The 14,769-nt window shown below is 33.3% G+C and overlaps 3 protein-coding genes and 1 pseudogene across 3 annotated transcripts; all 4 read right to left on the bottom strand.

Moving 5' to 3' along the window:
• Positions 1-2,528: 2,528 nt before the first annotated feature.
• Positions 2,529-4,452, bottom strand: LOC104753040 (cytochrome P450 86A7). The gene has a single exon (XM_010475318.2). It carries the CDS (start codon positions 4,251-4,253, stop codon positions 2,652-2,654), a length of 1,602 nt encoding a protein of 533 aa, XP_010473620.1. The 5' UTR covers positions 4,254-4,452; the 3' UTR covers positions 2,529-2,651.
• A 1,581-nt stretch (positions 4,453-6,033) lies between these two features.
• Positions 6,034-7,808, bottom strand: LOC104754166 (MATH domain and coiled-coil domain-containing protein At2g42470-like). Its single transcript, XM_010476306.2, has 4 exons — positions 7,644-7,808; positions 7,064-7,224; positions 6,754-6,962; positions 6,034-6,679 (listed from the first exon to the last, which is right to left on the bottom strand). The coding sequence occupies exons 1-4, from the start codon at positions 7,748-7,750 to the stop codon at positions 6,272-6,274; spliced, it is 885 nt and encodes a 294-aa protein (XP_010474608.2). The 5' UTR covers positions 7,751-7,808; the 3' UTR covers positions 6,034-6,271.
• Positions 7,809-8,665: 857 nt separating this feature from the next.
• LOC147926131 (F-box protein At1g30790 pseudogene) lies at positions 8,666-9,887 on the bottom strand (annotated as a pseudogene).
• Positions 9,888-10,318: 431 nt separating this feature from the next.
• On the bottom strand, positions 10,319-12,233 carry LOC104753041 (uncharacterized protein At1g76660-like). Its single transcript, XM_010475319.2, has 2 exons — positions 11,841-12,233; positions 10,319-11,666 (listed from the first exon to the last, which is right to left on the bottom strand). Exons 1-2 carry the CDS (start codon positions 11,946-11,948, stop codon positions 10,677-10,679), a joined length of 1,098 nt encoding a protein of 365 aa, XP_010473621.1. The 5' UTR covers positions 11,949-12,233; the 3' UTR covers positions 10,319-10,676.
• Positions 12,234-14,769: the final 2,536 nt, after the last annotated feature.

The raw sequence follows: 14,769 nt of genomic DNA on the forward strand, positions 1-14,769 counted from the left end.
TAATAAAAATATAGGTACATTACAAATTATAGCTTTTATGTATTTAACTCATAAATATGATGTAATGACCAAATTAAAATAAGAAATCTTGATCTTTTACATTTTCTTATATTGTTATATACCTAAACCTTTTTTTAAAAAGATGTTCAGCTCTATCATGATTTTTTCCTATTGATTATGATCATGTATTTACTTAGATATATAACATAAATTACATTGTAATCGATTATATATAATTAGAGGAAACTTGAAAAAACCTTATTTTACAATATATCTTTCTTGATTTTTTGTATTTATTATTTATGAGATAATAATCATTTAAATATTTTAAAAGAATGATTATTCTATATTTTTGTGCCGTATTTAATTATTATTAAGACCGTTTCGCGCTGTGTGGAATGGTCTCTATTTAAAACTACAAATTAGTTCTATTAGAGTTTTAGTCTGTTATATTTTTGTTTTTATTAAAACCGTTTCGTGCTGTGCGGAATGGTCTGTGTCCGAAACCACAAATTTAGTCAATATTAATTTATTATTTTACAACAATCATATATAATTATTAACATTAAAATATGTAATGATAAAAAAATTAGATATAGTTGGATTATAAACTATAGTATTTTACATATTTAACTCGGACAGATGATGCAACGACAATATTTAAACTAGATGATCTTGATCACTTTTTGATACTGCTATACACTAAAAATTCTAAAACCGTTAATGTGGAAGAGTGTGAATTATTATTATGTGATGCTACTTGGGAGTTCGGACGTCTAATATATGTAACTAATGTATAAAACCATTGCATGTCAATGTCATATTCACGTGTTTGGACGAGCATCTTAACTTAGAACATTCAAATTGGGTGGTTTCATTGCTTGGCACCGTTGACCTTATGCGTTTTCTTCCAGTTTGACCTCGAACCTTGAGACAAAAAAACTAGTAATTTATACTTATACTACAAGAAAAATTAGTAAGTAATAAATACAAAACATTTGACTTTCAACATTAGATGAAAGTGAATTCTTCTAAATGAATTCTTCTTTTAACATTTGATGCATTTACCACATTAGTTTGCTTACTTTCAACATTAGATACACTTATTATTTTCACATATCTATCTAAAGAACCTCTTTATGGTCATCTACAACAACAAAAATCTGTATAGATCTGAATGCTTAGTAGTGATTTGTTGTTGTTACCCATGCTGGTCTTTAATATGGATGTAGGTGCAGCTAATCAGCATGATTACATGCGTCAGATGGAGTTTGGAGATGTCTACAACTATATTAGACCAGTGGAGGATAATAATTTGGTTTTCTAGAAAGTTGTGTTATGTTCTTAGATTATCTTTTATTAATTGTTGGTAAAGAAAACAACATGAGTTTTTTTAATCTCTAGAAGTTTTTTGTCTAATGGTTTTATCAAAAGTTAATTAATAATACTTTTATAGTTTGTAGTATGTGGTAGATGTAATAGGATCAGAAAGAATTGTCAATGGTAGAATCGTTTATGTAATAATTCTCATAATTTGTATTAAATAATAAATCACAACAATAAAAAAAAACAAAGTTTAAGTATCTAAATTTACATCATGAGTAACCAAAATAAATTATAATTATAACACTTTCAATTTTGTATTAAGCGAATTAGAAAATATCATTTTGCATTTAATTACCTATGTAAACGATTTTTTTTCTATTTGGTTCGATTGAACTGATCTTGTACTTTATTGACAAAAAAAAATAGAAAAAATGCCAAGATCGATTTATCATCACATTAAACAAAATTTAACATTCATTTTTTAAGATAATCTTTGTTAAATCAAAACGGTTTACATGAATTTTTAAACATTTTCTACTTCAAATATTATTCAATAAGAACATTTAAAATTTAATTAAATGTTAAAAAATTATAATACCTGAAAAGTTGTTAAATTTATTGAAACCAAAATATTAGACCAAAAAGAAGAAATCATACATCCGGTTAGTTATTCAACGTATTAATATTTAACAACATTAGAATTATTTTAAAGATATATATACCACACAAAATTCAGTTTTAGTTAGAATTCCGGTTTGTATAAGAAAGAAACAAATTCAAAACTAAGAAACCAAATCAAGTCAGTTTATTTGAACCAAAAGGAACTAGAAATTTGTCTGCTCGATCATTCAAAATGAATTATAAAACACGTTTTTGGTTAAAAACCAAATCACAGATCAGTCAACTTTATGACATGTTCTCCTGAAATACACAAAGCACATATAATTAGTAACGCTTTACTTACAGTATATATATATATAATAATGTTTTATAGAGATTGCAATTAACAACTCTTTAAATATCCCACTTAATTTAAGTAACGCACCTAACCGTCACCATTGATTTATTTAGTATTTCCCCAGATCAATTCTATCCGCTGTTTAGTCTTTTTAATAACAAAATTGAACTTTTTAATTGTGTGTTATATATTTCAAGAACGTTCTAGGAGTTTATCATCATGTTCGTATTTTAAGAAAGAAAAAGATGTAAGACAGTTTTATTATCAATATATATAAAACAATAAACAAGAATCACAAATATACGTGTTTTCATTTGCTTACAACAATAATAAAGTTACTATAAATCAGCACCATCGTCCACGTTACTTATGCCACACCAGCTACCGACTTAACTTCACCGTATGTACTCATCTCATTCACCATTTTCTCCACCGTCGAAGTCAAATCTCTTTTATGCACATCCATTTTAAGACCGTACTTCATGAACAACGTCAACGACATCTTCTGCTCGACTCGGTGTCCTGAAGCTACCGTAAGCCGATGCCGGAGCAAAATCGAAGCAGTAATCGATTTCATCTGCAAATAAGCTAGGTCTTTGCCTAGACAAATCCGTGGACCAGCATTGAACGCTACAAATTTGTATTGGTTGCATATATCTTCCCGGTTTTCGTCTAACCATCTTTCCGGTTTAAACTCGAGACAATCTTCACCCCAAATAAATTTCATACGCCCGACCGAGTATATCGAATATGTAACGTTAGATCCCGATGGAACAAATGTTCCGTCTGGTAAAACATCGTTGGCAACAACGAATTTTGAATCTTCCGGTACCGATGGATATAGCCTTAGTGTTTCGGACAATGCCGCTTTTAAGTAAATCATCTGGTCAATTTCCTCGAAAGTCAACGGCTCGTCGGTCATCTTCGACACATTGGTGCCACGCGTCTTGATCAAAACGGTGCAGATCTCATTTATGATTTTTTCTTCGACTCGTGGGTTAAGACTGACCAACCAGAAGAACCAACTCATAGCAACCGATGATGTGTCCCTTCCGGCTAGGATAAAATTGAGCGCCACGAATTTAAGATACTTATCCGAGTAGGATTCCTTTTTCTTCATGAACCGTGACAGTAGATCATCATGGTTTGATCCATCTTGTTGCTTACTCAGCAACTCGAGCTTACGTGTATTAATGATCTCCGATAAGTAATCATCTATGTGGCTGATGCTTCGGCTCATATCATCCTCCAAGCCGAGCCGAAGCCATTTTCTTATCTTCCAAACAAACTCCGGCATGATAAACCGTTGGAGTGTGGCTTCAGTGGCTCCATCAAAAGCCACCGCGAATCCATTCTCAGGAAACTCTAGAGAGAGCGTTCGCGGATCTTTGCCGAACGTTAAGCCGCAAATGTTATCGAAAGTGAGCCGTAAAAGAACGTCTTGGAGATCGATCGGCTCGGCTCGACTCATAGATGATTCGAGAATCGGCACGAGACGGTTCTTGATGGCTCGATCAACCCAACGAGCCATGGCTTGGCGAAGCGTACGGGTGGTGAATTCCAATGCGGCGGTCTTCCGTTGAAATCTCCACGTGTCGCCATCCGAATTAAAGATACCATCTCCTAACAGATCGTGGAAGACCGAATGCCAGCTAGGACCCTTGGGGTAGTTATCGAACCGGGTTTTTAGTATATGCTCCAAATTCTTGGGGTCACACGTGACAGTCACGTGACCTTGTTTCTTAGCCAAGAACGGGATCGGGAATATGCACGTCTGGTACGTGCCGCCGCACTTGCGGAGGTTATCGGCGATGAAGTCGTGCATGCGGTGAGCGTTCGTGATGAGTGCGGGAAGACTGCCCAGTAAAGGCCAGACACGTGGACCTTTGCATGAACGGCGTATAGAAACGAACCATATAAGGTAGGTTACGATGACGGTAAGGATGATCACAGCCATCGACCCATCCATTTTAGTGATATTTTAACTTTTGATATTTTAGTGTGTGGAGTTGAGGTGAGAGCAGAGAATATATAAAAAGAGAACAAGTGTGTGTCGAATGGACGGTGAGGATATAATCGTATTAATTGTTTTATAGACTTTTTTTATAAAATGAAATGTGAAAAGAAATCTAAAAAAGTATGAGCAATTAATAAGGCAATTAAAGTTTGTTGTTGATAATTCTTCCCAACCAAAAATGTTGACGTATAGTTGCAACTTGCAATGCATGTCATGTGTTTGTGTTGTGTAGTGTTATATGTTTGTGATCATTGTGTGTTTATTATAATCTAATATTGTATACATATTAATTCACCTACACTGTATCAGCGTTTTAATTTCTTCATTTATGACTTTGTCTCCATAATCATCTTCCTAATTAAACACATGATTTTGTTCAGGCGAAAATTGTTTTAAGGAACAAGCTAGTACTTTATCCTTCAATCAATCGGTCTATTATAATGTATAATAGAGTAAGTTCACTAGTAATTAATCTTTTATATTTACTCATAGCTTGCTTTCCAATTGAAACTTATAATCATCTTTCTGATCAATGAGTTAAATTTGAGTTTGTAAGCTAGCTACTAGATTAACAGTTTCAAGTGCTTATGATATCATGTCCAGTGTGTTGGATGAGACATATGTTGTTGATGGGACAAGTTGACATTTTTTCATAAGTTATAAGTTATAACTTATAACCATATGTATTGACAATTGTGAGAAATATATATACTTATAAAAAGATACATCAGTGACAACTATAATATGTCAACATAAATTAATGGTAACCTACATCTTAAGGGGCCAATGCCATTAGAGTGCCACTTAAGTTGGTGAGCCAAAAAAATCTTTATGACTAAATAATATAATAACAAATAAAAATAGCAATAATATGATACATATATGATATATCATATAATTCCTACTTTTGTTTTTTGGCAAAATATAATTCCCACGCGTAATCCGGATAAATTCTGTCGACCTATAACATTTCCTCCACAAGAACACAATAATTGAGAAAAAAGGTTAATAAAACAAAACTTCGTGTTTTGATAATTGACAATAATTAAAAGTTCAATGTACTCGTTTACTAGACTTCATGACTCCATTCTAAAATGTTATAAACAAAACACGTTTAAATTGTAATATTTTGAAGAAAAGAAATGCAGTAAATTTGTAAAACAGCACCATATATATATAATCATAAAAAGTCACGTTACAGTATAATCCAATTGACATAAAATTAGTAAATGCTCTAAATCATATACTATATTTTTGTTGGCTATGAATGATAGATAACAGTTGACAAAAAAAAAAATGATAGATAACAATACTATTGACTATTGAGACTTAACGAAAGCGGCACTTCAACTTAAAAAATACGGCATTAATTGGGTTTAAAAGTGGGGGTCCTTGTTTCTTTTTCAATCTTTATACATCTGTCTTTCACATTATCCGACATATTTAACCTTTGTGCTTTTTGCTGATTAATTAACTTTGTCATCGCTGTAAAAAATACTTAAATTAATTGTCGTTCACTAATCTTGATGTTTAAGAACAAGTAATTAGTATGGATACTTGAGATTAAATTGACAGCATATAGAACAATGAGCCTTAAATCGATTGTTCCGTACGTACTGAGAAGCTCCATCCGTCAGATCATCAGGATCTGATCAAAGTGATATAACTTGTGCCTCTTGCGGTTCATGGCGACTATATAAAGAGTTCGTTTTTTAGTTGTTAAAGTGTACTATGCTTGAAGTTCAAGTTATATAACTCTTTATTACAAAGGAAAGATCAATGCTGAAGAAATCATTTATTAGGAAATCAGCTAAGTCGTTTCCAAAACGAAATGGAAAACTGACTTAACTCGGTGCATGCTACTGTATATAGGGTCAAATAATTTCAAATTAATTGGTTTCACCTAAATTTTACTAAAATAAGAATTTGAATATTGTTCACACAAAATAAAAAAGAAACATACTGGAAGTTTAGAGTGTTTTGACAATATTGTTCTTGTTATGCTCATCTTTGAGATTCGACACTGTATGCTCCAATGATAAAATTTGCTCCTGGTTAAGTTCAACTTTGAGATTCTTGATGAGTTTTATGAGTTCTTGGACTCGAGAACCATCAGTATTTGCGGTCTTCCTCTCTATGCAAACCTCATCAAGCTTTATCTTCAACCAGTCTAGGTTGAAACCCGCTTCTGTTAGCTCGATAAAATCGCTCTGAGCGTTGTTTAGCTCAGTGTCAGTGATGCTATGCAGAGGCTTCTTCAGTGTCTCGATTAGACCGAGGAGGATATTCATGTATGCTGTCTTCAGTAGTTGGTTCTTTGGTTTGAAATGCACTGCAACGTTTGGGTGTTCCACGAAAATCCAACTCACTGAAGTCACCTGTAGACGAGATAAATATGTACCAGAGTCGAAAATAATAAACCTTGTAAGTTACAAGTTGTAACCATATCTACCTGAGAACAAAGAACTTGGAAACCGTTGACATATAACATCTCATTCCCAGTTACAGATCCTTCATCATCAACTTGAGCTACTTTAACTTGGACATTCAAGATGAGTTTATTATTCTCCAAAAAGCCTTTTTCGTGAAGTTTTTCAAGAGGCAAGGCCTTTGGCCAACCCATTTGTGAGATCTCAGCGCAGAACAATTGGTCAAACGGTTCTGTAGTAAGACAAAACCAGAAAGATTATAATTAATTTTATAATTTCTTCAACAATAATATATCATACAAGATATATAAGATTGAAGTAGTAGTAAATTGCCATCTTTTCTGTAGAGCTCTTGGCCTGATTGATTCAGTAGGGCGATGGAAAAAGCAGCTCTTCTTTTCCATCCAAACCGGAGTGATTCAGGATCAGCAACGCAGAGGTACATAGACAAGTGATCATCAATGTGATCTCCTTTGGGATGAACCTTAACATACCTGAAAGAAGCACATATATTCAAATGAAGGAAGAAAATATATGCTGAAGATACTGGAATGAAGATTCAAAGGCTTACGGATCAAACAAGACTAACCTAGAGGATCCTCTTAATTACACGACGAATATAAAAACGATTCAAGAGGAGTTTGCTAGGGTTAGCCGTTCAAGCAAAAACATATATTCAAAAGATTTTTCTTCGAAGTCGGAGATCAATATTATATAAGAGGAGATTAGGGTAGTCTATTCGTTCTTAGGTTAGAAATCTTGGATGTCAAATCTTAAGTTTTTGAATATTCAAAGTTGTAAGAGTTGTAACTTTTTGATTCCAAGTCCATCTGCTTTCTTAGTTACGTTGTATATGTTGAATCTAATTAACGATGAGTTAAAAATCAAAAACACATAATATTTTTCCTTTTACCATTCGCAACCGCCGCTTAAAAAGTTTTGTGTTCTAATCACAGATTCCTTCTCGGAGAAGTTATCCATCTCAAACGTAAAACTCGTCTGCTTATGATCCAGATCCATATCTCTTGAGAAAAAAAGGACACTTTTCTTTTCTTAGCCTTTGTTACTCGTGGAGACAAAGGCGACTTTGATATGACCCTGCACCCATAAACCGGCATATTTATAAACCTTTTCTAAATCTACTATACAAAAGAAATAAGGAAATTTGCTGTAAAAAAAGAAAGAGATATGGGAGCCTTTAAAACTAAATATTATCCTCCTCCTAATAAGGTAACGAGAGTTAAACCTACAAGGTTTAGTTAGGTTTTAGGGGATTGTTGACTCTGGTTTATTAACTCTCCAATTGCATACTGGTTTAGGTGGGATTATTTGAACCAAAAGTGCGTATAAACCTGACCGGTTTATCGATTTGGTGATAAAAGATGATATTAACTGTCTTGAGTTTTCTTGCATGTCATGGTTGAATTTAAGATGACAAATAAGAAGAAACTTTCACAGTTTCACTACCTACCTTTCTGCTATAAATCTCACTTTTTATTGCCTCTAACAATTTTTTTTTTTTTTGGTTTAAAACAAACCTATATATAGTCACAACACAATACACAAAATATCAAATATCTTCATACTTTAAAGCTAAACAATGTACCTAAACAAGAAACACATTAGAAGCTTCATTCTCACTTTCAACTGTGTGCGATATACAATGGGACAGTGTGGGCACATCTATCCTTGAGAAGATGAGGGAAAACGGATTCAACGGTTAGATGAAAGAAAAATTTATAGGTTTGTGTGTGTTTAATTTAAAGAGTGACTTTGTTTAAGTTTTGTGATGTAGATTTTTCTTAAAACATATAAAGTAATTGCGATTATACTAGATTTGCATGGTGTCTAAAAATCAAAACTCGTAAAAAATAAAAGAAAAAACAAATTTCTTCATGCTCTTGTATTAGAGAGATCAGCAAAGAAAAAAAAAATTTAAAGAAAGGTAATATCTTCAAAGTGTTCTGATGCCATATAAACACGACAATCACCATTCTTTCCAATTCCATAACGACGCCTGAACTCTTCATTATCTGCAATTCCTTCAAGCGTAACCCTTCTGATGCCTTGGCTTGTTACATTATAATAGAGAATGTAGAAAGGTTCAAGTTTGCTTGACAACAATTGTGGAGCCAGAATGATCTCGCCTGTTTTATTGCTGCCTATGAAGGAATACGAACGTATCTTACTAGGACAAAACCAAGGCGACCACCAAAACTGACATGTTATCTTTGACCATTCATGTTTTTCAACATTGTCTAGTATCCATAATCTAATCATGGGGTTATTATAAAAATCGGCTGTGTCAACAAAGGTTAACTTCCCTTTGTAGTTCATCAAGTCTGCACCATGGTCCCACTTTTCCTTAATCAAAGGTGGATTGATCAAACTAATCTTCTCAAACCTAACATCAAAACAAACTATAACCTTATCCCTATTATTTGGTCTTATAGCACCGTAATAGACAATTCCGTCGATGCATATTCCTTTCGTTGAAGGACAATAAGGCTCGGTATTAATTGTCTTTGATTTCCCGCCATGAAAGGTTTTTAGTATCACCTCTTCTTAGTGTTAAAACCTTGTGCTCTAGATCACCAAAATCACCCCGAGAAAACATCATGCACAATGCTTTGTATTGATCACCCACCGGATCGTATCCCAAGTATTTAAAAGTTAACTTATTATTATCTCCAGGTTCTGGTAATGTTACAATTTGTCTCGTGGTAGGGTTACATATCAAGAACCGACCTTGATGTGAGCAACATATAAAGCCATGAACCAAAGTACCTCGTGTGTAGAAATAATTAAACGTGGAAGCTATTGTCATGTCGAGATTAGCTACCAAAGTTGAAGAAGACTTTTGCTCCCCCTCTCTTGAAGCTGAGAAGAAGAACAAACGCTTCTCAGTATTTCCACTGATGAATTCACCGTTCTTGAAAGTGATTAGTAGGCGTGGACCTCGACTCAAAGACCTAGAGAAGAAGGAATCGATGAATCTTTGACTTCGGATGATCGAAAACCACAATTTAGATAAGAATTGGAACTTCATAAGAGATTTGCCGGGCAATCTACCAAGAATCTCCAACGTCATATCATCAGGGATCGAATCTGAATAATGATCACTTGTACCGTTACATTCTCGTCCCTTGAGTTTCATGGCGACGAAAGAGTTTGTTTTCTTATTTTTAACGTGTGTGCTTCAAGTTGGTTGGTTATATGAGACTTGAGAGCATAAGTCAAGGCTTTAAGAGAATAAAAAAAACGAATAGGAAGGCCTTGATTGAGTTTCGGTTTTTGGTGTTTCCCTTGTATCTAGGGATTAGTACATAATTAGATTCTAAAATTTTAGATACAAGGGATACAAATCACTTATAAGTACATAATTAGATATTAGTCAAAACTGAAAAAAATTTGTCCAAAAAAAAAAAAGTCAAATTTATATTTTGATTTTTATCAATATAGATAACTTTTATTTTATTTTCGACAGCATCAATATAGCTAAATTGTTATTATTGAGTTCTTCGGACTGCGAATTTTCATTTTTTTAAAAAAACAGAAGTACAGAACTAGAAGTCTAAAACTGTCATATCTATAGAATTATTGGAATTTCTCTGAAGAAAAAAGATTAAATGTTATTTACAAATGCGATCAAATGTGTATGCACAAAAACAAAAACAAAAACTACATAGAGACAAGCCATATACAACAACGAACATAACAACGCCAAATATTTATTACAAAACCAAAAGAGAGACCAGAACAGAACCATCTAAAAAATTCTATATAGTAGAGAAACATCATACGTACTAATGTAAAATCAAACGAAACTAAATAAGATTACTAGTTAAGTTTTCGTTCTTGAATCCTGACCAAGTTCTTTGTGTGTCCGAATCGGATTTCTAAAATTTTTAGAATCTATATAATAACTAAAATCCTCAGATGAAGGTTAGCTAAGTGTACCTGACTGCATCACAGGGAAGAAAGACCAATCGTTGCTGTTCTTCGGCGAAGATCTATGTTCATCAACGGTCATATGTTTCTCATCCGTGCCGAAATTGAACTCCTTGTTCGACCCGAGAGACGAATGATTCATTGCTTCTGGATCCGATGATGATGTAGATGATGCTTCAGGGAACGTTGTTCTTAGCTTCTGATCCACGCATCTAATGACATGATCCGCATCAAGATCGAACGAAACCGGTTTATGCGGTCTCACAATCTTCTGCTCTTTTGTAACAGTCTTCTTTGGACAATGCAATGTACCAGGACTCAACAGCATTGGAGGATCAGAGACTTGGAAGTGAGGGAACAGCGCGGTTTCTCCATCGGGGAAAGGAGAAGTTGGACCAGAACCGGACACAACAGAGCTAGGGGAAATAAGCTGACCAACAAGTGGACTACCAGGAGGAAGTTGATAAAACTGAAACTCATAACTAGACGACATTGGGAACTTATTATGACAGTCTTGATGGTTGGAGTTAAACAGCTGAGCGAAAGGCACTTCCGGTGAAGAAGGTGTTGTAGTGGTTAAGTAGATAGATGAGTCATCAAGAAGAGGAGGTGTGATGGGAGCTGAAGATGGTTCAGTAGTGTAAGTTGAGAAAACCGGAGGAGAAACTAATTGAGGTTCGTGAGCGTAAGGTCCAATGGCGAAGATCGAAGGACGGTTGTTACAAGGCAAAGGACTAAAAGAGACGATTCCAACAGGTGATTGTGTAGCTGAAGGTGGCTCTGATTGGAAAAACGAAGCTGGAGATGAAGGTGGTGCTATAAAAGGAAGTGTTGTGATAACCGAACGATAACCGGAATTAGACGTCGAATTTGAAGAGATTGATACCGGTTCAGGAACAAGAACCGAGTTTCCTATTCGGTTTCTTTGTCTCGAAGATCTGAAACATTTCAACAGACTCCATCGATTCCACCATTTTCTCTTCTTCTGTTTTCCCAAAAAAAAAAAAAAAAAAAAAATTCAAAATCAAGATTCGAGAATTCGTAAATCACAGAAACTTAAAATTAGGTTCTATAAAAATCTAGTCTGATTATTTTCCATAGTAATCGATTTTTGCATACAAAGTGTTCGATCTAATGCGTAAGAGAAGAGAAGACTCACATGAATCGGAGAAGATTGATGAAGACGATCGTCAGAGGAAGCGATAGCAGAAGCAGCTGCGTTTATAGTATCCAACACGTTGTTTCCACCACTAGCACCGCTTCTCATCTTTTTTCTCTCTGTTTTTTTTTTTTTTTTTTTTTTTTTCTATAACAAAACAGAGCTTTCGAATTTTTCTCAAGTAAATAAATCACACAAAACTTCTTCTTCTTCAACAATCAAAATCAGAAAGAAGAAAAAACATTTACAAATAATAGCGACACGTAAACCCGAAATTTCTGGGAATTATTATGGTATCTCCTTCATATGTATATATATATATGTGTGTTCGTGTGTGTCAAGACGAAGGTTTGAGGTCAAAACACGGCAAAGACAAAGACAAAGGTGTGCCACTATTTACTCTTTCTTCGTAAATGTATTCCATCGTTAAGGGTAGATTCGTCCATTACTAAACTTGCAAAGAATTTGACTATTTTTTTTTATTTTGTTTTGAAAATATTAATTTATCTACTAATCCAACTTTAAGATTTTTCATTTTTTTTTATGGAACTTTGTTTGTCAAATTATTTCGTCGTTTTTGACGAGATTAGTAAATTAAGCTATTCTTAATACGAAAAGAAGATATTTTTTTTGAAGGGAAAAAGAGTTTCAAGATATTTTCAATTAGAAAAACAGGAAAATGAGGAAACTGCAAAGAGAAAGGTGACACAGAAGCGCACGTGTGGTGTGAGAAGAATCGAATCTATCTCTCTTTTAGTTTTTAGGTTTCTCGTGTGCACTACATTAGGTGTGGGGCTAATCTAAGTAATACTATAATAATTTCAACTCCTTATTTTTTTTTTATATAGATTAATGAATTTTAAAACTTACAACAAAATTTCAACTTGTATTGCACGGTGGCTTGACTTTTATATATATTTGGGTCTTAAAGTATTTACTTTGCTTTTATCCCATACCCAACTGATAATAAAGCGACCTTTTCAGTTTTGGTGAAATAAATAATTATGCAAACAATAATTACAGATTTACAGTAGTTTTTGGCTCCTTATAATTTAATTTTGTAGATAATACTACTACTATACAAAACTGTGGTAGCTACTTTGTTAGAAAAATAACCAAAAAGGGGAAAAATTATTATTGAAGCATTTACACAAAAAAGGGAAGACTGGCATAGGTAATGTGATTTAATTTTACAATAGTAGTGTTTAGCTGTCACCAATTAAAATCAATAAACTCTCTAATAAAGACAAACTTGAATTTTGATATTTCTGAAGGAAAAAAAAAACTAGAAATTTGAAATCTAGAGAGTTAGGAGTTAGAAGATTTAAATCTAAAGAGTTTAAAATGTAGAAAATATGAAAAAAAAAGTAAATAGAAATTTATAAGGTTTATTGGCCAAGTTTAAGGATACATTTGTCATGTTGTTCTTTTTTTTTTTTTGATAGAGATTGATAAGCATTTTACCTACTTTTGAGATATTCATCTTTTAAAAATGTTTTTCTTAAGAACGTTCGGAATCGCCTTCTCACCATCAGTGGAGGTTACCTTCTTCAACCCTGGTTCGTAGCTAGACTCAACTAGACTCAACTGAGACTATTGGTTTGGCACCAGTTTTCCTTGTATTTATTTTTGAAAAGTAACACACAAGCTATGTAAAACGTTTTTTTCTTTCTCTCTTTTGAATAAAATTTAACATTAAATCAAAAAAAAAAACGTTTTTTTTTAATAACTACTCATATTTATCTGGTAATACTTTAATCAAGTTCATAGAGTCCATTTTACTAAATTGAAATATTTTGTAATAAATTATTTAGTTTGGTTTTTTTATCAGGAAATTAAATATTGTAACTTTGGGAATTAGATATAAGTCGTTTTCTGAATTGAAAACAAAAGAGAGTCTCGTCGTTAAAGTTTAAAACACATTATTATCCATTTAAAATAAAATAGAAGAACACTATAAATTATAAAATTTGTGAAACCATAACTTTGGATTATTAGGACCTGTCGGAAGTTCAATGAGTTAGGTCATCAACCCCACTTCCGAACTCATGCTTTGACACGTGTCACCAACCAACTTTGCACTCATAGATTTTAGTATTTTTCCTAACAAATCTAAAAAAGACAATTTTGTGCAAGATTAATTACTACGAAATGAGGGTTTTAAGTGGGAAAATTACTATACAGTATTTACTAGTGAAAGCTGGATGAAAAAGAAGAATTACGTGAGATTTCTTCCAAAGTAAAAAAAAAACCGAACCAAAAAACAATTTTGATAGAACTGATTTGTTTTCCTTTTTATTTGTTTCCAAATTTTAACTCTCGATTTTATAAGATTTTGTATCAAAAACAGTGACAAGACCCCGTAAATAAGTGGAAACTCTAAACAATTTTCCGAGATATAACTTGCAAAATATATATCGAGTTCCAATTCACTCTTTTGCATATACTAGAATACCACTAAAGCCTTCTCTAGTTTTCGTTTTTAAAAAGTCCCGTCTAACAACATGTTGTATGTCATACTACTGGGAAACACACCACCAGAAAGGCAGAAAGCAACTGTTTGAAAACATCCTCGGCGTTATCACATCTCCAGCTTGAAATAACTCTTGGATAAGAGTGCTGTAAGTGACTGTATTACAATATCCATTTATAAGAGTAAGTCACAACATTTGGGAGACAACCCTTGCTAAGTGCTAACCATCAAATTAAAGATATGCTTGGCCTCCTCAAAATGTTGTTTTTTAGTGAATATATGTCGCAGAATCTTGCTAACTCATAGTTTTCTAGTGAATATATGTCGCAGAATCTTCAAAATGCAGCAGTAACATATTTTTAATCTCCCTTAACATATAGTATTTTTTTCCAAAAAGGACCACCACTTAAAACTTAAGAGACCCATATGTAAAGTTGTAGATGTTTTTAAACGATT

This window comes from Camelina sativa, chromosome 16, assembly GCF_030686135.1.
Source record: "Camelina sativa cultivar CO46 ecotype springtype chromosome 16, ASM3068613v1".
Lineage (NCBI taxonomy): Eukaryota > Viridiplantae > Streptophyta > Magnoliopsida > Brassicales > Brassicaceae > Camelina > Camelina sativa.